The sequence below is a fragment of the Alligator mississippiensis genome, chromosome 10 (assembly GCF_030867095.1).
Source record: "Alligator mississippiensis isolate rAllMis1 chromosome 10, rAllMis1, whole genome shotgun sequence".
NCBI classification, from domain to species: Eukaryota; Metazoa; Chordata; order Crocodylia; family Alligatoridae; genus Alligator; species Alligator mississippiensis.
Window position 1 is genome coordinate 9791768 of NC_081833.1, and position 24999 is coordinate 9816766.

The window sequence follows — 24999 nt, forward strand, 5'->3', positions numbered from 1 at the left end:
GAAAAGGGAGAATAGTTGTTCTCCCTCTTCACTATGGCAGACTTTCAAACATGTGAAATCTGCTGTCATGTCTCCCTTTAATCTTCTTTTCTCCAGAATAAACATACCAGGTTCTCTCAACCTTTCCTCATATATCTTATTTCCCAAGCTTTTTATCATCTGTCACTCTCCTCTGAAGTCTTTCAAGTTTCTCTATGTCCTTTCTAAAATTCAGAGCCCAGAACTGCATGCAGTGTTTTCACTGAGCCCCAAATCAGTGGGCCTCAGTGAGAGTTACCTTGAATCTGGAGGCGGGGTCTGGGACAGAAGTTCAATAAAGCAATTTAACCTAAATTAGTGAAGTGTGTATGACGTCCCATGTCTTGCATGCAATGCTTCTGTTAATGCAACCCAGACCTCCACTTGCTTCTTTTGCAACAGTCACATGTCTGACCCAGGATGAGTTTGTGATCAGTGAGAACCCCCAGGTCCTTCTTGGCAGGGTTACTGCCTAAGCAATTCTCTCATTCTGCATTTGTGCATCTTGTTTTTAGTTCTCTTGGTGTTGGGTTACATTTTCCTGTGGCGCATTTCATTTTGTTGTCTCTGGCTCAGTTCTGTTTTATCAAGGTCCTTTTAAATTCTAACCCTCCAAAGTATTTGCAGTTCCTCCCAGTTTTGTGTCGCTTACAGACTTGATGAGGATATTTTCTAGTCCTGTATCCAAATCATTAGTAAAATTGTTAATCAACACCTGCCCCTGAACAGACACCTGTGGAAGACCCAGCTTGAAACCTCTAGCTATTGTGACATTGATCTAGTAATTCTTTGTTTGGGGTTACATGGCCAATTCTTCATCTACCTACGTATCCTTCTACCTATCCCACATCTCTTCAGGTTACTTATGAGACTATCAAACTGGATGTGTCAAAAGCTTTTTTAAAGTCCAAGAATATTATGTCCACTGAATTCCTTTCCTTCACCAAATTAGTCATTCTGTCAAAGAAGGAAATAGCCAAGTACTCCAGGAGAAAGTTTTTCATTTTAGCTTAATGTTTATTTAAAAGTGTAAAACTCATCCTGAGGAATAATGTCTGCCAAACCTTTCTTAGCTTGTCATGATTCTTGGATCTCATTTACAAATGACTGGGGATGAAACTAGCATCGTTTGGACTGTTTGCGGAAAAAAAGCTTAGAAACCATTTTATAGCCATTTATGCTCCGGGATGAAAAGTAATTTTTTAGCCAAATTACTAAACAGGCAGAAATATATCTTCCTCCACTTGAGTGCAATAATGTACAGAAGATTATGCATTTGAAGAAAGGATTGTGAAATGGCTTTTAGCAATGATCATGATTAAATGAACTATTGTTCTTATAGTCTTTCCTTGCTGAAATGTGTGATTGGTTCTTTGAGGCACCCTTTGCTTTCCAGCATTTCTCTCAGAGGCATGTGATGAATGCCTCTGAGTTTTGTGAGCATGTGCCTGGCATACTGCATGTTACTAAGATGGTCTACAGCTGTAGTTTTTCCTCCTTTGACAGTGTCACCTGCTGGTTACAACTCCAGTTCGGAAAAGTATTTAAGCAGGTGCTTAATGTTAAACATGCAAGAGCTCTCCTTGTGTAAATGATCTTATGCTGTGGAGACTGTCCATGTGGGGCTAGGCAACTCCATCTTGAGATGCACCTTGCTAGCTCTGCACGGTATAGCTGTGATAGGGCAGTGGGGCGATAAATCCCTGCTCTACTTAGCATTTAGCTAGGCCGGAGTCTGGGGGAGAGGCCTCAATGCTAGGAAAATGTGCAAAACGGTTACAGAAACGAAATAAGGTCCTCATCACAACATGTATCTTGTTGAAATGATTTATCCTTGGTGGGGCCAAGTCAAATTGGACAAATTTAGCACTGGCAAAGCAGTTTGAAGTCAATGGGATATTGAATAGGTGCAGCACCTCACTTATATGCTTTGTTCACTTTATATCAAGTGCCCCCAAACTATCTGTGGTTTGGGGAAAGAAATGCCTTTTGACCTTATGTCTGCTCAGATGCTCAGTAAGAGAATGTCTCCTAGCAAAAGGGGAGGCGTGCACCCAATGGAAGGGAGGGGCCATCACCAGGGAAGACTATACCTCGGTTGCTCGGGGTTGCAGGGGGGCAGTCAGGAAGGCCAAGGCAGAGATGGAACTGGGACTAGCAACCCAGATCAAGGACAACAAGAAGTCCTTTTTTAAATACATAGCGGGCAAAAAGTAGGTACCGGGTAATGTGGGGCCTCTGCAAGACACGCTAGGAAATCTGGTTGTTGCACCAAATGACACGGCTAACCTATTTAACGATTTCTTTGCCTCCATTTTCCTGAGCAGGGACCAGATCAGCCCATCCGCCAGGACCCCCTCAGGCCCTGGGGGAGGCGCACCCAGGCCCAGGGTCACTGAGGATCTAGTCAGGGAACTTCTGGAGGGACTGGATGTATTTAAATCAGCTGGTCCTGATGGCCTCCACCCCAGAGTGCTGAAGGAATTAGCAGAGGTCATTGCGGGACCCCTGGCACGGCTTTACGAGCACTCGTGGTGCTCTGGTGTGGTGCCAGAGGACTGGAAAAGGGCCAATGTGGTTCCCATTTTCAAAAAAGGGAGGAAGGAGGACCCAGGGAACTATAGGCCAGTTAGTCTTACCTTGATCCTGGGTAAGCTTTTTGAGAGAATTATCCTGGCGCATGTCCATGAGGGGCCAGCAGGGGAGGTTATGCTTAGGGGCAACCAACATGGGTTCATTAGAGGCAGGTCCTGTGAGACCAACCTGGTGGCCTTTTACGACCAGGTCACAAAATCCTTAGATGCAGGTGTAGCAGTAGACATAGTTTTTCTGGACTTCAGGAAAGACTTCGACACTGTCTCTCACCCCATTCTCATTAAAAAACTAGGGGACTGTGGCGTTGACACCTACACAGTCAAATGGGTCACTAACTAGCTGGAGGGCCGCACCCAGAGAGTGGTGGTGGACGGGTCATTTTCGACCTGGAGGGATGTGGGCAGTGGGGTCCCCCAGGGCTCGGTCCTTGGACCCGCACTGTTCAACATCTTCATCGGTGACTTGGACGAGGGGGTAAAAAGCACCCTGTTCAAATTTGCTGATGACACTAAGATGTGGGGGGAAGTGGGCATGCTAGAAGGGAGGAATAGGCTGCAATCGGACCTAGACAGGTTACAGGGGTGGGCAGATGAGAACAGGATGGGTTTCAACACTGACAAGTACAAGGTGCTGCACCTGGGGAGGAAGAACCAGCAGCAGACCTACAGGTGGGGAACTCCCTTCTCATCAGTGCAGAGGCAGAAAAGGATCTTGGAGTCATTATTGATGCCAAAATGAACATGGGTCGGCAGTGTGGGGATGCAGTCAGGAAGGCCAACCACACCTTGTCATGCATCCACAGATGCATCTTGAGCAGGTCCGAGGAAGTGATGCTCCCCCTCTATGAGGCACTGGTCAGGCCACAGTTGGAGTACTGCGTCCAGTTCTGGGTGTCGCACTTCAGAAGAGATGTGGACAGCATTGAGAGGGTCCAGAGGAGGGCCACCCTCATGATCAGGGGGCAGCAGGGCAGGCCCTACAAGGAGAGGCTAAGGGACCTGAACCTGTTCAGCCTGCACAAGAGAAGGCTGAGGGGGGATCTAGTGGCCTGTTACAAACTAGTCAGGGGGGACCAGCAGGCATTGGGGGAGTCCCTGTTCCCCTGAGCACTCCCAGGAGTGACTAGAAATAACGGTCACAACCTGGCAGAGGGTAGATTCAGACTAGACATCAGGAGGCGCTACTTCACAGTCAGGGCGGCTAGGAGCTGGAACCAACTTCCAAGAGAAGTGGCGCTGGCTCCTACCCTGGGGGTCTTTAAGAGGAGGCCAGACGAACACCTTGCTGGGGTCATTTGACCCCAGTGCTCTTTCCTGCCATGGCAGGGGGTTGGACTTGATGATTGCTCAGGTTCCTTCCGACCCTACCAACTAGGAAGATCAGGAATAAAGAGGGTTACTACCTGTGAATTGGATCCATATTTGTCTCTAAAAGCTAGGGAGGAAGCACTGAGGACATCATAAACCACATACCCAGCGTGGCACCCTGTCCCCCTCTTGTGATGGCTGGGCTATAGATAGAGACTGATGGAAGCTCATGTATGTATCTCCAGAAGTCATTGATGCCAGTGATACATCTAGTAACACAATGTTAAACTCCAAGCAGCCCCCAAGGGAGTCAGGGCTGTATCTCCCTTTCTCTATACAAGTATAATCCTTAATAGGCAAACCTGATATAATAATCACTGAAGATCTAGAGGTGGTTTGGAGGTTAAAATTCTGAATGTTGGGTAACAGATATTATACATTTAGAATTTAAAAAAAGCAAATGTCCATAGTGGAATATATTTGGTAAGGTCTCGTTCCAGTCTGAGCAAATGAGTAACTTTTCTTTTGTTGTATAAAGAAGATCCTGTGCTTCTGCCATTTCAGGATGATTCAGGTTTTTGTTAAATGAATGGATTTTTTTCCGTTTGGTTTTTTTCTTCCTTTTTTTCCCCATTCAAAACTGAGGAGATCAGATATGAGCCTGAAGTTATTGTCCCTTTTCCTAGCTCTGCCTTATCCCTGAGCAGCTAGAAGAACAAGAGAGGAAGTCTTACATTTTTTCTTACTGCAAAGACAATGCCCCCAGCAATCTCTTCATCAGATGAACACCATAGTATATAGTGCAGCTGTCGGAAATGACAAATAATCCATTTTCTCTCTCTCTCCCGGTGTCTCCCTTGTACCACCCTGAGGCATGCTGGGGCAGGCAATTGCTACCTTCCATCTGTGATATGCAAATCTGCGAGCCATTCTGCCTGAGTTTCCTTTGGTACAGCTGGAAGCAGTCAGCTCTGTCAGATCTCCTATTTTAGAATTTCCCAAATGTTCTTTGACACAGTGTTTCCTCCTTTCTGATTAGGAGAGGTTCTAATTAAATGACTGCGTCTGTGTGTAATCTTGCAGTAGGGAACAGAAAGTAACCATCCTGCTTTCTCTCTGCAGTTGCTGGCTTTCGCTGGAGAACGGAGCAATTTGGGCTTTTGTGGCTCCAGCCCTGTTTGTCATTGTGGTATGTATACCCGTTCTTCTTGCATAGTTGCTTCTCTCCCACAGTCACACTTTACTTGCCACTACGGTATGACTCTAAGTTGTGTCCTCATTGGTGTCTGTGCGAACCCATCCAAGTCAGTATGGCTGTCTGTGCTAGAACTATTATGTTTGTGCTCTGCTTTTACTTTCACATTTATGTCAGTGTATAAATTTAAGTGTGTTGAGTCCCACATTCTTCATCTTACTAAGTTGTGGAACTATTTTTGTGTTCCAGTTGGGCTAAACTTAGCAGCTGAAATTCCAAGGGGAGAAATTGCTTGAAAGTAGATGAGAACTAGGGTTGGGTATTTGACTGGTCAAATAAAGCTTGGTCAATTTGGCTGGTCAAATATTGGTCAAAACTGTAAAAAGAAAAAAAAATGCTAATAGATCCAAACAATACACAGAAAAAGCTCAAATTTTCCATTAAGAAATGTGTCAAAAAACAAAAAAAAAATCATATTTCTGTCAAGAAAACTATAAAAAATGCATTTTTTTTTTTTTTTGGTAAAATTACAATAATCTTTGACTGGTCAAAAAACATGGAGTCAATTGACAATATTTGACCAGTCAGTTGACCGGCTTGCCAACTCAATGTAGTATTATACCAACGTCCCACCAAATAAATATTTCATATCTAATTTCATAGATTTCATAGAAATTAGAGATTTTATAGAAAATCTGGGAAATTAGACCATCTAATGATGGTCCTGAACCAGAATGCTTGAACTGACCCCATTTAAACTTGGAGGAGTCCAGACTGCTCAGCCTAGGTCCAACTTTCCAACACAAATCCAGACTAGCATTCTGGATCCAAAGTTCCTCAGAGCTTTAAGGAGCTTTTTGTGGATCACCTTTTATCATTTTTGTGTCAGGAGGGTGTTAGCCTACTTTATACTATTGAACATTAGTCATAGAAGTAATCTCACTGACTACTCATTGAAATAAATGCTGATCAAAGTGATTAAAGATCTATTAAGATAATATCCTTTAAGTATGTGTTACTAAAATCGTATAAAAGTGAAAAGTCTGAATTGGTAAAGTGCCTTTTTCCCTTCTGGTATATTTATAAACTGCAAATAAATTAGGGCATAGCTCCAGGATTTTTAATAAGTCGCCGGAAAGTCACAGTATCTATTGTATGCAGATATGGATATAGCATGCTGTATTGGTTGACAATCGGGAAATGTTTTGTAACATTAGTTACACTCAGGTCAAATTATGCTAACTGCCATTTACATCTTCACAGTTTTGCCTTTGTATATACATAATACAACATAACTCATGTATTAACAGTATTTCATATTAGTAATGTATTATGGATACTTAGGGAATAATTCAAGTACCAGAGTAATATTATTCCTTGCAAGGAGTTTTATAAAAATTTTCACAGGCCAAAAAAAATCTAAAATAATATTGTAGTTACTAAATTATAACTCCTCAGCAAACAGATATTATACTTAAAGACACTACTGAAATTCCCAAGAAAACTATTAATTTGAGAGACAGATTTAGACTAACAACCTAAATGTGAAAAATTCTATAGAGCTTTATTAGTCATAACTATTTCTTCAGCCATCCAGCAAGCAGCAAATACAAGGCTCTTAGTCACTAAATAATCTGAGCTAGACTTGAACTACTATTGTAGAGGTGAACTGACCCATTAACTCCTCCCCAACTCCCCTCCTCTCCCCTCCCCTTCCCCCCTGCAAAAAAATAAACTTCTGTGATCTATCCCATGTTTCACGTCAGGCACAGAAATAATCATGGTAAGAATACAAGGTGAAGATGCAAAACAAAATGATTGTTTGCAAAATGTTTGCTTGCTGCATATAGACTTCTACTTGGTCTGCTGCAGATAACAGTAACATTAGTAATGCATAGTTTAATTTTCCAAAAATTCAAAGCGGAAGATGCTAAACTGCAGGGTTAGCTGTTATTTATTATGAATGCGATCGCTGCTCAGATTAAGTGAAACTGAAGTCCTCCCTAGTCGATGGATTTTTACATCAGAGGAAGGCTAGGTAGAGAGTAAATAGCCACCATCTGCTCAGCCCATCTTATAAGATTTCACAGGCCAATTTTTCACCATGCTCTTATAAGAAACTCTATCAGGGCGAAGGAAAAACAGACTGGCCACATCTCCCTCAGTGGGGATACACCATGTGTATAGGGAATCCTCAGTGGATATAGAGCTATTGTAGCTAGATCCTAAGCAACACTGTGATATTATGGTCCCGGCCAGACCATTGCAGTCCATAGTATAGAGAAGGCTCCACGGTGTTTGTTGACATCTGGTATGGATTCGAATAGCCCCACACTGCTCACAAGTCTGCCGAGAGCAGAGAAGTGGACAAGTAATTTGACCAAGATACTGGGGCAAATGTTGACTTTAGGACCGAGTGCTTTGGCATTGTTATAATGGTACAGAAACAAGAGAGCTTTGCTGTTTAAAATGTGCTTCAAAAAGATTCCCACACTGAATAAATGACGTGATATATTGTTATACACATCAGAGAGATGAATGGCTGATTCCATGCCACTGGTATTTAGACCTGCTGCCATTCTTAATATCTTAGGCTATATCCTTCCAAGCCTGGTGCCCTCGAATTGCATGTTACGGCAGTGTAAGAGTGATGTTGTAGCTGTGATGGTCCAGAAATTACACGAGAGGGAAGGATTTCTTAGGGCGATATGTTTTATTGGACCAACTCTGTAGTTGGGATAAAGTGAGACAAGCTTTCGAATGGAAGCTTGTCTAGCCTGAGGAGACCTGAAGAAAAACAGCTTACATTCAAAAGTTTGTCTCACTTTATCCCAACTACAGAGTTGGTCCAATAGGCATCACCCTAAGAAATCCTTGCCTCTAATCCCATGATAGTCAATGGGATTAATGGGAAATATTATATAAAATATTCCCTCCAGCTAAATTCTGGGGAAGGCATCTTGCTGCCTACACATTTCCTTTCTAGTTACTGTTTTAGAGCAGAACAGTGAGATGGCATCTAGGCTATTCCTTCCCATTGAAATTTCATGTCAGACACTGCAGTTTGAGCACTTGATCAAAGAATGGCTGTTAAAGCTGTTAGGTTCAGATGGCTGCTTTGGGCACATCTGTTGGTTGTAATGAATTTAATCTTTCTAGAGGAGAGTGCAGGTTCATGACTCAGTTACTACTACATGAATGTATTACAACTGTTTAATTATGCCCACACATTAACTTACAGTGAATTGTTGCTTAATCGCTTTGATTATTCAAGGAGTCAGGGTTGTTTGTAGGGATTAACGAGGGGATTATCCCTCTGGAAACATCTCTAAAACATCAGTCGTGCAATGCTATAATTAGTTAGACCCCCCCACCACATATGCAACTCCAGCAGCAGGGCCGAAGTGTCCGAGAAGCTGTGTAAGCAAGCAGAAGATGAATGTATTGATTAGAGAAGTCACAAGTCCATGTTAAAAACTTTTAAGGGTGTCAGGTTTGAACCAGAACCTGGCCCCTACTATAGCCACTTTCTTTGGCGACATATAGGGGCTGTAAAGGGTTGCAGTGAAATGGAGTTCCCTTAGCACAGTAGCTCTAGGCTGCTTTCCTGCACAGACTCCAGCGAAGGCATAGGAGCAGCAGGGACCAGGATAGGGAGTAGTTTGTCCAATTGTGGGTTGCCCTTTCTATTCCTGACTGTGCCTTCTGCCTACTGTCATGGGGCATGCTACAAAATCAGGAGCTTATTATTACCCATGATGAAGCAACAGAATGGGAATTTTGACTCTTTCAGTATGGGCTGGATTGCAAAGGATGGCCTCGCAAAGTGTCCCCAAATGTCTATGCCCATACAAAGCCAAGTCCTTGTCCTTGCAAATAAGTATTTACATGGTGGGCATGGACAGCGTGTGCTCCTAAAGCAACCAACATTTATCTCAACGTCATGCTTTACAACTGTTTCAGATCATACAAAAGGCTGGATTCATGTCTGTGGGACAGTGGTATCTGCAGCTACCTTCAAGGTGAATTCCTTCCCTCTGGAGGGCAGGAGATGGATCCAGGGCTAACCCCTTTCAGCAGAGGGCGATTTTAACCTGTAGGTAGAAGACCTAAATAAAATCTGGCTGGCCAAAGCTCTGAATCAGTACACCACACAGACAGTATAGCTTAACCTCTCTCTACGTGGCTGTGAAAAGCCCTGTAAAAGTTCAGAGGATTGAAAACTTGATGTGTTGTCTCTCGAATTTAAAAGCTTGGTATATTGACGTCGCAGGAATTGCCCCATGCCAGCACGGTACTTGTAAGGTGAACAGCAGTGCTGAAGAGTCCCATGTGATGAGAGCAATTCTCTCTGTACGTAAAAGAAAGCGTAGTTGAGCGAGTAAGAGGTATAGGGATACCGGGGATGTGGCAGGTTTGATGCAACAACCCTAACCTTTTGCTTTCATAACCCGTCTATTTTTTTTTTTTGCTTGTCTCGTGTATTTTTGTACATATGCATGGTGTCAAAAGTGTCAAAAAGATTTAAAAGTCTAAACAACGATGAATTGGGAAGAAATGAAATAATCCAGTAGTCACATGTCACCTCATCACCTCAGGGTGTGCTGCCTTGCCATTGTTATTTTCTATATAGGAAATAGGTAAAATCAAGTCCTCCCAAGCTAATGCCCCAAAATAGTATTAAATGGAAAGGACCTTATAGTAAAGCACTTGCTCAGATAGATGAGCACTTACTTCAAGTGTATTATTTGTGTGAGTAGCTGCTTAGAAATGTAAATTGGGGGTAGCTATCTGGCCCTTACTTCTTATTTATTATTCACAGTACTCTTGACAAGACAAGATACATTTTTACAGGGATACAAATATTTGGAGAAAGAGAGGGAGAACGAATGCACGCGGGTGCTGTTCATCTAATGCTTTGCTAAATATTCTAAACCCAGCTCAGCTCAAAATAGCAGCACTTTGATAGTGCATTCCCAATGGATGCCAAATATTCCCGTTGAAAAGTGAGGTAATAGCAACAGAAGAAAACAACCAGGGTAACTGCTATTGTATTTGGAAATACATATGCATGCTTTTGTGTGTGTGTGTGTAATAATGTATTTAGTCATATTTATTGGCGAAAGGTCTTTAAATGGCATACTGCTAATGAATTGCACACACAGATGTTTTCCTAGGAAGACAAGGCTCAGCAATATTTAAAAACTTGGCTGCTACCGCCCGCAGCTTCTCCCTGGCAAGGGTCTTGGGAAGGGGGAAATGTTCTGTATGAGACTGGGGAGTAGGATTTGCAACTTCCAATCCCTATGAAATAGGCAGGGCTCTTTCCCCAAGATCTGTGAAGAGCCCTATGCCTCTTCCCTGAACCAGCCCTTCGCTCTTGAGCATGGCAGCCACCGCGAGCCATCCAGCAAGGCTTATGTCTTCCAGCTGCTACCTCCTTAAAATGCAGTTGCAAGGAATAGTGTAATGGGTGAGTGGCACACCACCACCAGTGGGTTGTGAGACCCAAGGGGCTGATTCAAGGGACGATGCTGTGAGCAGTCTCCTCTGAATGAAGATCTGTGTGGCCCCTATCTTACCTCTACCTCTTACAGTATGGGCAGATGAAGACGTTCAAGTGAGATCAATAAGGCTATGGACAAATGTACTTTTTTTTTTTACTGATTTCAAAAGGTGCTGGGGAAGGTGCATCAGCTGTTAAAGTGGAACTATTTCACTGACCTGACCCTGGTGTGATAGAAGAGTATAGCTAAACTGCTCTAACTTTAACTCTGTTTCATCCAAGATTAAAGCTGCAATGGTTATTTCCACAATTGTACCGCTATTGAAACAGGCAGGCATAACAGCTACATCATGGTATCTTACATCAGTATCATTTGATAACAGTACAAATATTACATCTGTGTCTACCCTTACATTGTAAAGCCGCATTGTGTCACTTACTTCATGGTAAATGTGTGTGGACATGGTTTTAACCCATGGTATTTGGAAGGTATATCACTCGTTGGAAATGGGGTTACAATGCCTTACACTTGCTGTAAGGTGATGGACTATGAGTTCACACCCTCACTTATCTCACGGTAAAGCGTGTGTAAGCCCAAACTCTAACTCTTTAAAAAACATGAAGAAATCCCCATATAATAACTTTGCAAAGGAGATTCTTTCAACTAATTTGAAACACAAATCAATTTTAGTTAGTGTGAACCAAGAAAAACATTTATCCAAAGAGAAAAAAAAGTGATATAGCACCTGAATTTTTGGAACAAGGTAATAAAGACTTCTGGCAGAAAACTTCACTCTTTATTAGCCATCTGCTACCTTAGTGTATTTCCATATATATGGTAGAATTCAGGAAATTTTACTGAAAACCCAAACATCTGTATATTTTATTTAATAAGTAGTATTAGAAACACTGAACTAATCAAGAAGGTATTTATCATGCTGGAAAAATATTGGGTAGTCATCAGCAGGTGCTTTTTACTGCTTTGCCCATATACAGATATCTTCCTAGGTTAATACTGTCTACTGTTACACAAAACTCTCCTTAACTGCACTTTTGTCTCTGTGTATGTGTACAGATTTCTTTAGTATGACCATCAAGACAAAGACTTCTATGCACTTGTGACATAGGCTAATTGCTTTTCCATGAGTAGTCATCAGATAATATTTCTTTGGCTATTCGAGTCTTGGTCTTAGACTCAGGACCTTGTTACACAATAATTTTGAGCAGTTCCTGGAGTTTTTGGTGTTAATGTGGCAGCGGGGGCTGGGCAGGCAGGTTAAACCTTCCCTGTCTGCTCCCCTGGGACAGACAGGATAGGCAGCCACAAGTAAGTAATGCCTTGGGGCAGGGGGAACAGGGGGGGAACCCCAAGGCGAAGGGGATACGGGGGGAGGTCTGGGATTGAATGGAGGGATTCTTAACTTTCAGTCCTCCAGGCCCCTGGATATGTCACTGCTTCAAAATCATACTAGCACTAATACCGATAAACATCTATGTGGCTCATAGTGGGTGCATTTACACCTGCCATTAAAGCACTGTGATAAACTCTGGCACAGTTTGCACTAGAGTTTATCGTGGTACATGTAGATGCTCAAACTGCTGCAGTCCAGGGCATACATGCAGACACTGCACCTGGGACTGGAGCAGTGTGAGCCAAGGTGGAGCAGCCCCAGGCTGGTGAGTGGCCTGGGGGGTCAGCCCTGGGCTCTGGGAGGCAGTGTCAGGCAGTGGAGGGGCTGGCCGGGACTAGGCATCAAACGGGGGGTCTGGCTCCCTGCTGCCTGGGATGACTGGGTTAATGTATTCCTGGGTCAGTATTTACAGACGTGTTCAAGCGCAGTTGTTTTTCCCACAGTACTGTCCCCAACTATCTTATGGCAGCAAAAATTAGTTTGTTGTGGTGTAACAGTGTCACATGTATAGACTGTGATGCTTTACACCACTGCAAATTAGTCTACTGTGCATTTAAGTGCACATAGAGATGCACCCAGTGTAAAATGTAACAAGACCCTCAGTGATTGCCATCACTGCCTTACACTGGTATTCTCTTGTAAGCACTAAATCTCTAGGGCAAGATGCTGATTCCCTAATAGTACCTAATTCCATACATTCTCTTGACTTCCGGGCATTACTTATTATGAATAAGGGCAGAGGCATAACTGAGTGCATATGTACCCTGGGTGGCAGTTGTGCAATGGGCAGCATCAGTGGCTTTGCTTTGGACAGCGATGGCTTGGCTGGAAGCACAGCAGCTCCTATTTTAGGCTGCTTCTCCTACTCTGTTGGCACCCTAGTGTAGTGCACCAGTCGCTCCCCTCTTCATTGTACTACTGAATAAAGCTGTGGCACCTGCCCCCTACACTGTCATCTTCTATGCTGATGAAGTGTCTCTTCCCCTCGCTCCTGTTTGTATGCTGTGAAATCGAGCTCAGATATGTCTTCTTCTGAATTGCGAATTCCTTTAAGTAACACTGGTAAAAATTCAAAGCAACTCTATTTAACCAATAGAGTGATTCCAAAATTGGTCTCAAGGAGCTGAGGGCAGAATCTGACCCATGGTTCTTCCAGCATTGAACATCCATCAGCTTAATTGATTAGCTGCATGTGGAAAATGTATTATTTCCGCTAATGATTTCCGATGTGACCTAGCAACAGACCACAGCCACAATAACTGGTGATGACAGTACCACGTTAATGTTGGGAATAAAATTAACTTGCATCACCAGGGAGTAGATTAACACTCAGGATGGATGAATCTGTGAACTCCTTGATGCTATGCTTGAAACTAGAATAGAACTTAATTAGTGCTTTAAAGAAGTTTGGACCACGCGCTTAATTAAATTAATTTACGTAGTTTTAGGAATTCTTTTGCACTGCCAGGTTCTGTCCTGAAGTCCTAAAATGCCAGACAGGAGCCTTTTTCTCATATTCCTGGACCACAGAAGATAAAGAACAAAAAATGAATGCGAGTGGGATCAAATCTGGGTGAAACCCTTATAAATTCAGACTAATTTCCAATTAAAAGAAGGAAAGAAATTGTTCCTACGCTCTTTCCAGCATAGGTTTGCAAACTTGATATAGTTTTTGGATAAGCAGCCATTTTCTGAGCCAACTACCCTTCACAAAAACTGAAAGGTGCTTGTCCACATTATCCGCTCTTTCTAGCTAAAGATATTCCCTAGGGTTTCTTGTTCCTCTTCTGGTCCCACTGTGCTACAGGGCTAGGCAATAACGGAGGAGCCTGACTCTGCAGCTGAATCTCCTTAAGATATTGGATGGAGATTTGGCTGAGGGCTTCAGGATTATTTGCTACCACAGCAGATTTGGGTCTCAAATTCCAGTTGCAGGGCTGAGTTTTGTTTACCCTTTCATGACTCTACCCTCTTAGACAATACTACCTGGGTGAGGAAGCAGAACAGGGTTTAGGTCAATAGAGTGTTGTCTTTCAGGGACAAAAAACTGGTTCTGATGGGAAATCTCATAGAGAGAGAAAAGTGATGCTGAAAGGAGGCGATTGACCCTTTAACTATGGCTCCAATCTGAGTCTTTTCTCAGAAGTATTCTCATTGGGCTGGATCAAAAGTCCACAAGAGTCCGTCCATGAACTTTGGTGAGCGCCAGATCAGACTGAAGGTAATTAGCCCCTGTAACTCCCAGTAGCTTCAGTGTGAATGCAGGTGCTCATTACTGCCTGGGCCTGCTGACTCAAAAGGAACTTTTGTCTGAAAATAATCCCCTATGAGTCATAAAGCCTCGACTATTGCCATCACCTGTATTTTTACAGTGGCAGAATGTGGTCAATCCACTGCAAGCAGCAATGCAAGTCCCCGCAGCATTAGAAGGCAAAATAACTGCAGTTGTGAAACAAATATGGCCCTTCAGAAAAACCAAGCAGTAGGAACAGCCTACACTTCTCTTATCTAAATGTTTGTGCTCCCAGTCTGAACATTTTAATCTGTGAGGTCTCTGTATTTGGTCGTGTCCTCCTATTAGGCTCTAAATCTGAAATATCTTTAACCTTGTGTTATTTTGTCAGTTAAAATATAACGAGTGTTTCACCAACTAAATCTCCTCCTGTTAAGTTGTTGAGAAGGTATTTATGCCAGATGTCAAAAAATCACTGGGGAAACCATTCATTGGCTGTATGCAGTTTAGGATGGGAGTGCAACTGCTTCCTTACTTTGCTTGCTAGAACATTAATAAGACATTCGCATCTGATCGGTTTATTCAGGCTGGATGAAAATATGGTAATTCTCAAATATGGGAATTAGCTGCCTAAAAACTGCTTTTTAACCTTCTAGCACAAAAGTCACTTCTGATTTAACCCAGTCTGCACAAAGAAATTTTTATTGTGAGTATTGAAAGCACATTCAAACTGCACAGCTTGTATGTTAGATTAATGCATATGTGACTTTTTAGTTAACACAGGCTATTAAAACAGGGAAACTTAAACATTTTTTTTGCCAATTATTCAATGGCCCTTTTTAGTAGTAAGATCACAGCATTTCTTTCCTGGAGAACAGTGATATTAGTAATGTACCCTAAATGAGATGTGGTGACAAAGACTTCACTGGAGGAAAAAAGCAAAGGGTTTATAAAACATTAGCATTTCAGAAGTCCCCTCATATCACTGAAGTTTAAGTTTGCAGTCATTTCTCAATTGGTTTCTATTGCATAAAATTCTGAAACTGGAATTTGCTTGCAAATACTTGATGTTCAGTCCACTGGAAAACAAATCTGTTTCTGCTTGTTTTAAGCAAGGGCATCTAGCTATATTAATAGGTTACTGTAAAGCAAGCTAAGGTATGAATCTATAGCATGCTTTCTACTTCCATGACTGCTAGTAAATATGCTCTTATCTTGCAGCATATATGAGGTTTCTTATCCTGTTTTCAACGACCGTGCATTTACTGCTGGGTAGCTAATGTGCTCTCAGTTCATATTCTCCTGTTCTTCATGGTAATTTGTTTTCATAGGCATGTCTGGAACCTGATGACCTGTTCCTAAAGGTTCATAATTCATTTGGATTTGATTCGGCATTTCACCCACAACTTCCACTGAACCTACTAAGGAAATACTCAGAGCAACCAACTCTTGTTGCCTGCTCCTGCCTTTCTTTGGTTTCAATGGGAATTTGGCCTGAGTAGAATTTGAGTGAAGACTCGGCAGTCAGCTTACTGGCTTTAGTGAGACCCTCATGTGAATAAACTCTGTAAAATCTGACCCTATTCTCTAATTCCGTATATCACAGTTAAAATGCTCATTTAAAATAAGTTCTGCCCAGGGATTAATAGGTGAGAAACAATACATAGGAACCACTGCACTCCTTTTTTCCACCTGCTTTTTTTTTTTTTGTTCATGCTGATCCTGTCCTTAATCCCTCATCCTTAGCTTCATGCTAAACAACACGCTCTGCCGTTTGCTGTACAGCTTTGGACAAAAAGGGAGAAATACGCCTTTTACTTTCTCTTTCTCTCTCTCTCTCTCTCTTTTAAACCTAAGGTCTTTTGACAACAAGGCTGTCTTGCTGAGTCTCCTTTAAATGGTAAAGTTTTTTTCCTCTCTTCCTTCACCTGTGACTCCAGAGGGGATGGCAAACATTCCTTTGTTCCATTTTTTCAATGTCGATCTTTTCAAGATTTCCTAGATTTCTGGTGGGAGTTCGTTTCATTATATGGATGTTTCTGTTGGGCCTGACATCAAACATAGCATGCCTTTTGAAAAACTGAGTTCAAGCTTAATTTTTTTTCCCCCTTACTTCTACTTTGAAGTAATCTCATGGCAAGGTTGCAAGCCGATTTTGGTAAGCAGAAAGAATTCAACATGGAAAGATTTACTGAAAGGTGCTACAATACGTGTGTGTATGTGTGTGTGTGCATGCACACTCACATGCATACATAATGCATCTCACATTGTTTGTCAGCCACTGGTGCAAGTGTAACAGGATCCTGCGTACAGCAAGGTTTTTGAGCCGTACAGTTTTCCTCAAATCCACACTTCTGAGGGTGGAATGGAAAGCTGCTCGTTTATTCATAATTGACTAGTCCTCTTTCAGCACGTTAATCCAAACTTTGTTCTACAGATTGTGAACATTTGTTATTACAAAATAATAAGGTGCAGTGAAAGAAAAGTGTGCGAGCACTGGCCTCCTTTCTTTTTGTTCCAGGACAGCCAGAAAACCAGCGGATCCAGATTTCTAGGAATTTTTCTTGCACAGAGAAATGGCTGGTGGCAGAAAGCCCCCTCCCCCAGGACACAGAGGTGTTCTTGGGGGAAAACAGCACTAGCTGCCCCAATTATCCTGGGGACACTGGGCAGCAGGCCTAAATGAGAGCAGTCCAAAATCAGAACCCCGTTGTTGCTAAATACAGCGCAACTGGTCAAATTACTGGGTTTTGCTGGTTTTGAAGAATACTCCCCTTAATGGACTTCGCATCCCAGGTACATGCTTCCCAGGTACATACAGTCCTCCTTTTCCTAAGTCCTACTTTTTCCCCCCCTTCTTTAGGTCAATATTGGCATTCTCATTGCGGTCACAAGAGTCATCTCAAGAATCAGTGCAGACAACTATAAGGTGCATGGAGATGCCAATGCATTCAAGTAAGTCTCTTTCTCATTCAAATTGCTCTGCAGCAAGTTAATTGCTTAGAACTAACTGTGCTCTATCACAGGCATATATTACAGGCTTCTCTTTGTACTGGTAAAATGACCCTGTAGAAGAAAAACTCGGTTACGGTCAGCAAGTTTGTCTTCCCCATCTTTAATGTAGCCACTGAACATCTATGTTATTATGGAAGAGGGAAACTGAGTTGAGATTAACTCCTTTTTCAGAAGGATTAAATTATTCTCTAGCCATCCTCTAAGAATCCCCCCTCACCTGCTGACTCATGATTTTGTTTTCTATTAAAGCCTTGTTTTATTTCCTCTTGAGAATAGCTACAAAATACTGTCATTAGTTTATACTACAGTACTGCAGCACACCCTCTTTCAAAGGGTACCCATATTCAGCAAAGTATTTAAGCAAATACTTTTCTTTAAGCCATCTCTATTCACCAAAGCATGTAGGCCCACGCAGAATTTCAACCAAGACGTAAGTCCCGTTTTTCTTTATCTAATTATACACTAACTAGGCTGGTAGCCTCTCAGATCCAAACATAGATTCATATACGAACATGAGACTAAACGCTAACTTCTAAAGCTTCTGGGGTTATGCTGTTACATCTGAGAGCTTAAAATCACTTGTTGAATTGAGCTGGGACAAGGTATTTTGCAGTTTATGCAGACGTTCTTGTCTCTCCTGCAGACGCTTTTAACCAAGTACAGAAAGGGCAGATTGAAAGGCTTAATGAGTATATTACTAGGACACTTGAAAAATGTGTTGACAGCTTGTTTTTTATGTTCTGAGTCTTGATCCATGATATATTCAGGATTTGGTGCTGCTGTCCTGAAATTCTGACATGAAGAGTCATCTTTATGATTAGATCACTTGTGTAATTTCTGAAATGACAGCAGCTTTCCAATATCAGTAGCACTTACCTAATTAAAGTAAGTTTAGTTATTGTATATCTTTTCTGGAGCAAAAGGAAAAACAGTAAATATGTCTGCACAAAAAATCTATAAGATAATTATTCTGTAATGGATTCAAAACCTTGTGAATTACAACGGCTTGTGGTGCTGGTTTTGGCTGAGTCCCTGTGACCTTCAGAAACATGAACAAACTACCATAGTTTAGGAGACAAATGACCATATATGTCAATGCCAATGCTGTATTTTCTGTTAGTGTTATAAACAGCCTCTATAAATTAATACCAGCTACAGAGATATGCTGTGTAGATCTTTTGGTGACTGGTATTATAGAGAAAAATCATGATTCAGCTTGTGTACAGTGCGGGTGGTAGAACAGTGAAGTGCAAATGAATAATATTGTCCTTAATTTACATACCACCAGGAACAGAATTAGCATGCCTGAGACCTAGCCTGAAAATGTATTTTTTGAATCACTAAATACAATGTAGTTTGATGTTGTAGGGTCTCTCTTGAGTTGTTCTCCTGCATCCTCAAATGTGGGGATCTGACCTAAATCTCCCTCTCAAAGAATTTCTACTGTAAATTGTATATCATTGGTGAAAGTCATTATTTAATTTTAATTCTAAAGTGCCTCATGGTGTCCTAGGTGCATGGTAGCCCAGAAAAAGATATAAGCCTTGATAGGGACAGCTTCCAAACTTTATTATTACTACTGCAGTATAGTTAGTGCAGGAGCTCGAACATGACCCAGTACAAAGGCATGACCAAGAGATGTTTCCTACCCCAAGGAGCTTATCATCGAATGTCAGACTTTCCATAACAGGGAGGATAATAAAGCAATATGGAAATGTAGCAGGAGGATAGAAGGCAGTAGGATAATAATGTTGTTGTTCAGTGGAGGAGTGCATATAGCATGGTAGCACAACTTCACTTACAGCATTAAATATACATAAAACAGGTGTGTCATAGTTAGCTGATTTCCTGTGGGATCATTTGTAGAAGGATGCTTTCTTAGGGGAATTTGGGTGGCTTTCTGAACTGGTTTTTGGAAGGCATTGAGATCCTGATTAGCAAAGTGTTTAGGCATGCTGTACTGCATCGGCGTTCTGTGCTTTAGAGGATGTCATGGAAAAAGTCACTGATGTGGTTGTCAGAAAAGCAGAAAAATGAATCATCAAGCAGTGGCTTTAGCTGAATTTAGTTTTGCTCATTTGCAGTTAGTATTCAGTATGCAGTTAGTATTGTTTGCATACTTGGGGGAGGTTTGTATTTTTGGTGTTAAAGGGTAGAGATCACTCTTTTTATTTTGGAATTTTTTCCAAAAAGAAGAAAAGTAAACTGCACCAGAGTCCCCAGAGTTTTGCCAGCTGCATGAAAGACTCTTTTTTTTCAGTAAAAAGTGAAATAAGTGTTGCTAAATATCAGAGAATCTGGAATGTTGATTAAAGGCTGTTAAGCATGTTTAAGGGAATGAGCATAGCAAAAGTGAGACAATGACATAGAGCAAAGGGAAATCAAAGCAATTAGCTCTGTAGTTTCTGTGACACTTCTGTCACTAAGGACCACAAGGTAGTTTCTGAGTCACAAAAGTTCAGTTGATGTGGGAAGAGATCACTGAAGCCTGCAAAATGTTTCATGTAATACAGCCTTTAAAGGGCCTGTCAAGAATCCATCTGGATAGTACAATATATTTGACATGAGCTACAGTGGAAAGTGTAATAAGTTAGAAAGAATTCATCAACTGTATTTGTAAGAAACACAGCACGATTAAAATGGCATAACATGGTTTTGGTGAGACAAGAAAACACTTTGGATAAGATTTGAATAGGTTCACTAGGCACTGCTACTTAGGTATTGCTCTTTCTAACTTTGGCATGCCTGGGTCTATGAACATGATTCTTATAGCCACGATTAAGACCTAGGATTATGCACAGCTTTAGATGCCTCTGAATTTGGAGTTAGTCACCGTGGCTGTCTGTACAGTGAACAAGGAGAGTCGATCATCTCCAACGGATGACTCAGAAAAGCAGGAGGCACTTAGAGTTAGTCAATAGGAAACCCCAAGCACAGTGGTATCTGCATTTCTACCCCTCTCGGAAGTGTAGGTTCCCAACTTGGGATGCACTTGGAATCCAGTGTGTCGAGGCCCTCTTGTCAGAGCAGACGCCTAACCAACTGGTGTTAGTCCCATTCACTTCAAATCTGAATGTAGGTCTTACATGTAGGCACCCAAACCTGACAAATCTACTTTACAGCTCTTACGAGAAAATCCAACTCTGTAGCTGCCAGGGTTGGTTACCGGAGGAAAACTTTCACTAGACTGAGAAATGTCGACCTCCTCATGAAAAGAAAGCTGATAAAAGTTCTGATATATATTGGTGTAAGCGAAAAAACCCAGTTGGCAAAAACATAATTAAATGAGAGTAATTATACTATGGGCACATTTTAGGCATACAGGGCTATACAGCACATTACATGAAGTAGGAGAGATTTCCCCTAAAATAAGAGACGGTGATCTTCCAAGGTACTCTTCTAAGTGCTCTCTGCTTCTCTTAAATACACTGGGAGTGGAAGAGACACTTAGCACTTGGGAAAATCAGACCCCAAATGGGTGCCAGGCACTTGACATACTTGGCAGAAGAAGGACACAGCATGATGACACCAGCTGAAAAGAATATGTGTTGGTAAAGAAGTGCTGGTTGTCCTAACACATTTAGGTTCCCTAAATATGAAGTTTCTTGGCAACGTAAGTGGATATTATCAACAATAACTTGTTTCTCCTGGCAACAGACAGCAATAAAATGATGTAATTATTTACAATAATTGTTCATGATTTTCCATATGGCAACGGATCCAGTCATCATGCTCACTCCAGTACAACTAGGGGACAGCATATGCCAATGTTTTGCTAGAAGTGCGGCATCTACTGAAACCATGCATTTTGCTAACTCCTCTTGACTATGAAATATCCCGTACTGTCCTTGTTCAGAAATCTGAGATTTGTTGTTTTGCACACCGAATTTGCTAAAAGCTTTATTTTTATCTGATAAGTCCTCAATATCATATATTCTAAACCAAAAGTAGGAGAAACAGGAAGTTCCTGTCTCACGTTCAGAGTCCAGTTTTATTCTTAAAGGGAATCAGGTTCCTATTTTGTATAATTTGGGTTGAATATTACAGGCTGAGAGACTGTCTCAGTTGAGCTGTTGCCTGTCACTGTGAAGGGATCAGACAGAGCTTTAGCTTATCATTTATTCCAGTTTCAACGACTGAAGTTTAGTGTACCACAAAACAAACTTTATGAATGGAATAAAAATTCCCCCAAGTGAAACAATTGTATAAATTTGAAGAATGATCAAAGAGAAAAACTCGCATATCTGTGGGATACAACAGTGTAGGATTCATAGATTATAGAGTCGGAAGGGACCCAATGGATTATCGTGTCCAACCCCCTGCCCCTGGCAGGAAAGGGGACCGAGGTCAGATGTCCCCAGCCAGGTGATTGTCAAGCCTCCTCTTGAAGACCTCCAGGTTAGGTGACAGCACCACCTCTCTTGGAAGCCCATTCCAGACTCTGGCCACCCTTATTGTAAAAATTTCTTCCTAATGTCTAACCTAAATCTACTCTCCACTAGTTTGCACCCATTATTTCTAGTTACTCCCTGGGGTGCTCTGGTAAACAGTACTTCCCCAATTCCCTGCTGTCCTCCTTTGATAAATTTATAGGTGGCCACAAGGTCACCCCTCAGTCATCTTTTGTATAGGCTGAAGAGATCCAGATCGCTCAACCTCTCCTCGTACGGTCTTTCAAGGAGACCACTAATCATGCGGGTGGCCCTCCTCTGAACCCTTTCCAGATCCTCTTGAAGTGTGTTGCCCAAAACTGGACACAGTACTCCAACTGCGGCCTGACTAATGCTGCATAGAGAGGAAGCATCACCTCACTAGATCTGTTGGTCATGCATCTGCTAATACACGACAAGGTGCAATTGGCTTTGTCGATGGCCTCATTGCACTGCTGGCTAATGTTCATCTTGGAGTCAGGTATGACTCCAAGATCTCTCTCAGCCTCTGAGCTGCTGAGGAGGACATCCCCCAACCTGTAGGTGTGCTGCGGATTCCTCCTTACTAGGTGGAGCACCTTGCATTTATCTTTGTTGAATTGCATCCTATTACGTTCCGCCCATTGATCCAACCTGTCCAGGTCGGCCTGTAACTGCTCCCTGCCCCCTGCCCCCTGGTGTATTAACTTTGCCCCATAATTTGGTATCATCTATGAACTTGGAGAGGGTGCTCAACACACCCTCGTCCAAATCACTGATGAAGATATTAAATAATACTGGCCCACAGACCGAACCCTGTGGGACCCCACTGCCCACCTCCTTCTAGGTTTAAAATGACCTGTCAACCACCACTCTCTGGGTGAGGTACCTAAGCCAGTTAGCCACCCACCTGACTGTGTAGGCGTCCACTCCACAGCCCATTAGCTTCCCTATGAGAATAGGATGCAAAATTGTGTCCAAGGCCTTCCTAAAATCCAGGTAGATGACATTGGCCTCTGCTCCTGTGTCAAGGCGGTTTGTGACCTGGTCATAAAAGGCTATAAGATTTGTCAGGCAGGATCTACCTGCAACGAACCTATGCTGGTTTCCTTTCAGCATCGTTTCCCCTGCTGGGCTTTCACAAATACGCTCTTTGATGATTTTTTCTAGTATTTTCCCAGGGATAGAGGTAAGATTGACTGGCCTAAAGTTACCTGGCTCCTCCCTCCTCTCCTTCTTAAAAATGGGCACCATGTTGGCTTTTTTTCAGTCCTCAGGGACCTCTCCAGAGCACCATGAGAGCTCAAACAACTGTGCCAGCGGCTCAGCAATGACACTGGCCAATTCCTTCAGCACCCGCGGATGGAGGTCATCCGAGCCGGCTGACTTGTACCCATTCAGCCCCTCCAAGTGCTCTTTAACTAAGTCAGCACTAGCCTTTGGCAGTCTGGTGCCTTTTGGACATCTGTCTGTGTTCAAGGTGGGAGGATTGTCTTGGTCGGTATTAAGGAATACTGAAGCAAAGAACTCATTGAAGAGCTCTGCCTTTTTGTCTGCATCAATCACCAACTGACCTGATTTGTCCTGCAGGGGCCCTATGTTACTCTGCACCTTGTTTTTGCTCACCACATATCTGTAGAAGGACTTTTTATTGTCCTTGATTGTGGTAGCCAGCCTAAGCTCCAGTCCGGCCATGGCCTGCCTAACTGACTCCCTGCAATAGCGCGCTAGGGTGGTGTATGCCTCGTTGGTGGCTGCCCCTGCTTCCACTGCCTATACATCTCTTTCTTTGCCCCCAGTCTTTCCTGAAGCTCCCTGTTCAGCCAAGGGGGGATTTTTTATCCTCTTAGCCCCTTTCCTGCATAAGGGGATAGACTCCTTTTGTGCTACAAGGATCACTCCCTTGAGAAACTTCCAACCCTCTGGGACCCCCCAAAGCTCTTGAGTTCGGCCATCTCACTAACTAGGTTCTTAAGTTTAGTAAAGTTGGCTCTTCTGAAGTCTAACTCTAGCATCACTGGATATTTTTGTCACCCTTTGCTGGATAGTGAACTCTACCAAGTGGTGTTCACTATCACCCAGGTTACTGTGTACCTGCAGGTCCCCCATGAGATCATCCCCTGTTGCTAGGACCAGGTCTAGCAGGGCGCTACCCCTGGTGGGACTGGACACCATCTGGGTTAGGCGGAGGTCCTGCACATAGTGTAAGACCCTTCTTGAGTGGCTTGTTTTGACCGCCTATTCCTCCCAGCTCATATCCAGGTAATTTAGGTCCCCCATGACCACTGCCTCCCTCGCCTGTAGTAGTCACAGCAAAGTGATTAATTCTAAGATCGACTGATGAAGACACTTTCTGGAGCAGAACGTGATTAAGTTCAACAATTCTGGGTAATCTGAGCATTAAGTTAGTGTGACAGGTCCATATATTCCATATAGTCTCAGGCATATGCTTTTTTAATTTGCTGCCTATGAACAATTTTGACCCAAAACTTGAATAATGTTCTTAGTAACTGAAGACAAGCATGGGCCGAAGCAAGTGTATTAAAACATTTACATAAGAATTAACATAATATTTTTAAATTTTCCATCTGCTTCTACTAGTCCCTGATACAAAAACATATGTAGGCAAATGCCCAATTTTAACCATGGCTAGTGTCTCTGAGTACAACGGGCAATCCCTCTTTAATGCCTAGTGCTTGGGTTTGGGTGAGGGAGATTTGCTTTCCTCTGCTAAGATGAGGAAACATGGCCAGGTTGACTCTATTCTCACAAATATGAGTATTTCTCCGTATAAAAAAGTGAAAAAGTCTATGCTAATATCTCACATAGAATCATTTTGAAGAAATAAGCTGAAAGCTCCTGGATTCATTAGGAATAAGAGTTTGCAGTTTTTTCAAAGGCCTAATAATTGGAGGCATAAAGGGCTTAAGATAATCAAAATTCCTGTCTCAATCTCTATTTCAACAAGGATCTTTTTAGCTTCGAAACCAAGATACCAGCTTTAGAAATTCCACTGTATTTTCCAGCATGCTCCCTTTTGAATTACATTCGTCCTACAGAGTTTTGTTAACTTACAGAATTGCTTCTCACTGTTTTCTTTGCACTGTTCCAATGGGTTGGAAAAATCAGTATGATTTATATAAAATCTACTTTTCATAAGCTAGTGAACAGGATGGCTATCACAATGAGCCATGGAGAAAGTGATGATGACATAATTAGAACAATGCCTTAGCTTTTTACTCTATTTCTTTGTTTCCCTTTTTCATTTCCTTAATACCCTTTCAGTAAGATAAGAAAACAGTCCCTTAA

General features: G+C 42.3%; 1 protein-coding gene and 1 long non-coding RNA gene across 2 annotated transcripts in view; one reads left to right on the plus strand and one right to left on the minus strand.

The window, feature by feature from the left end:
- ADGRD1 (adhesion G protein-coupled receptor D1) overlaps positions 1-24999 on the plus strand; it is a 243246-nt gene that overhangs the window by 181476 nt on the left and 36771 nt on the right. The window contains exons 21-22 of the mRNA XM_019486663.2: positions 5043-5109; positions 17130-17221. Of these exons, the coding sequence (XP_019342208.1) occupies positions 5043-5109; positions 17130-17221 (159 nt within the window). The remainder of the gene's footprint in view (positions 1-5042; positions 5110-17129; positions 17222-24999) is intronic.
- The window catches only part of LOC106739027 (uncharacterized), a 184384-nt gene that overhangs the window by 8469 nt on the left and 150916 nt on the right, over positions 1-24999 (minus strand). The gene's annotated exons all lie outside the window — the stretch shown is intronic.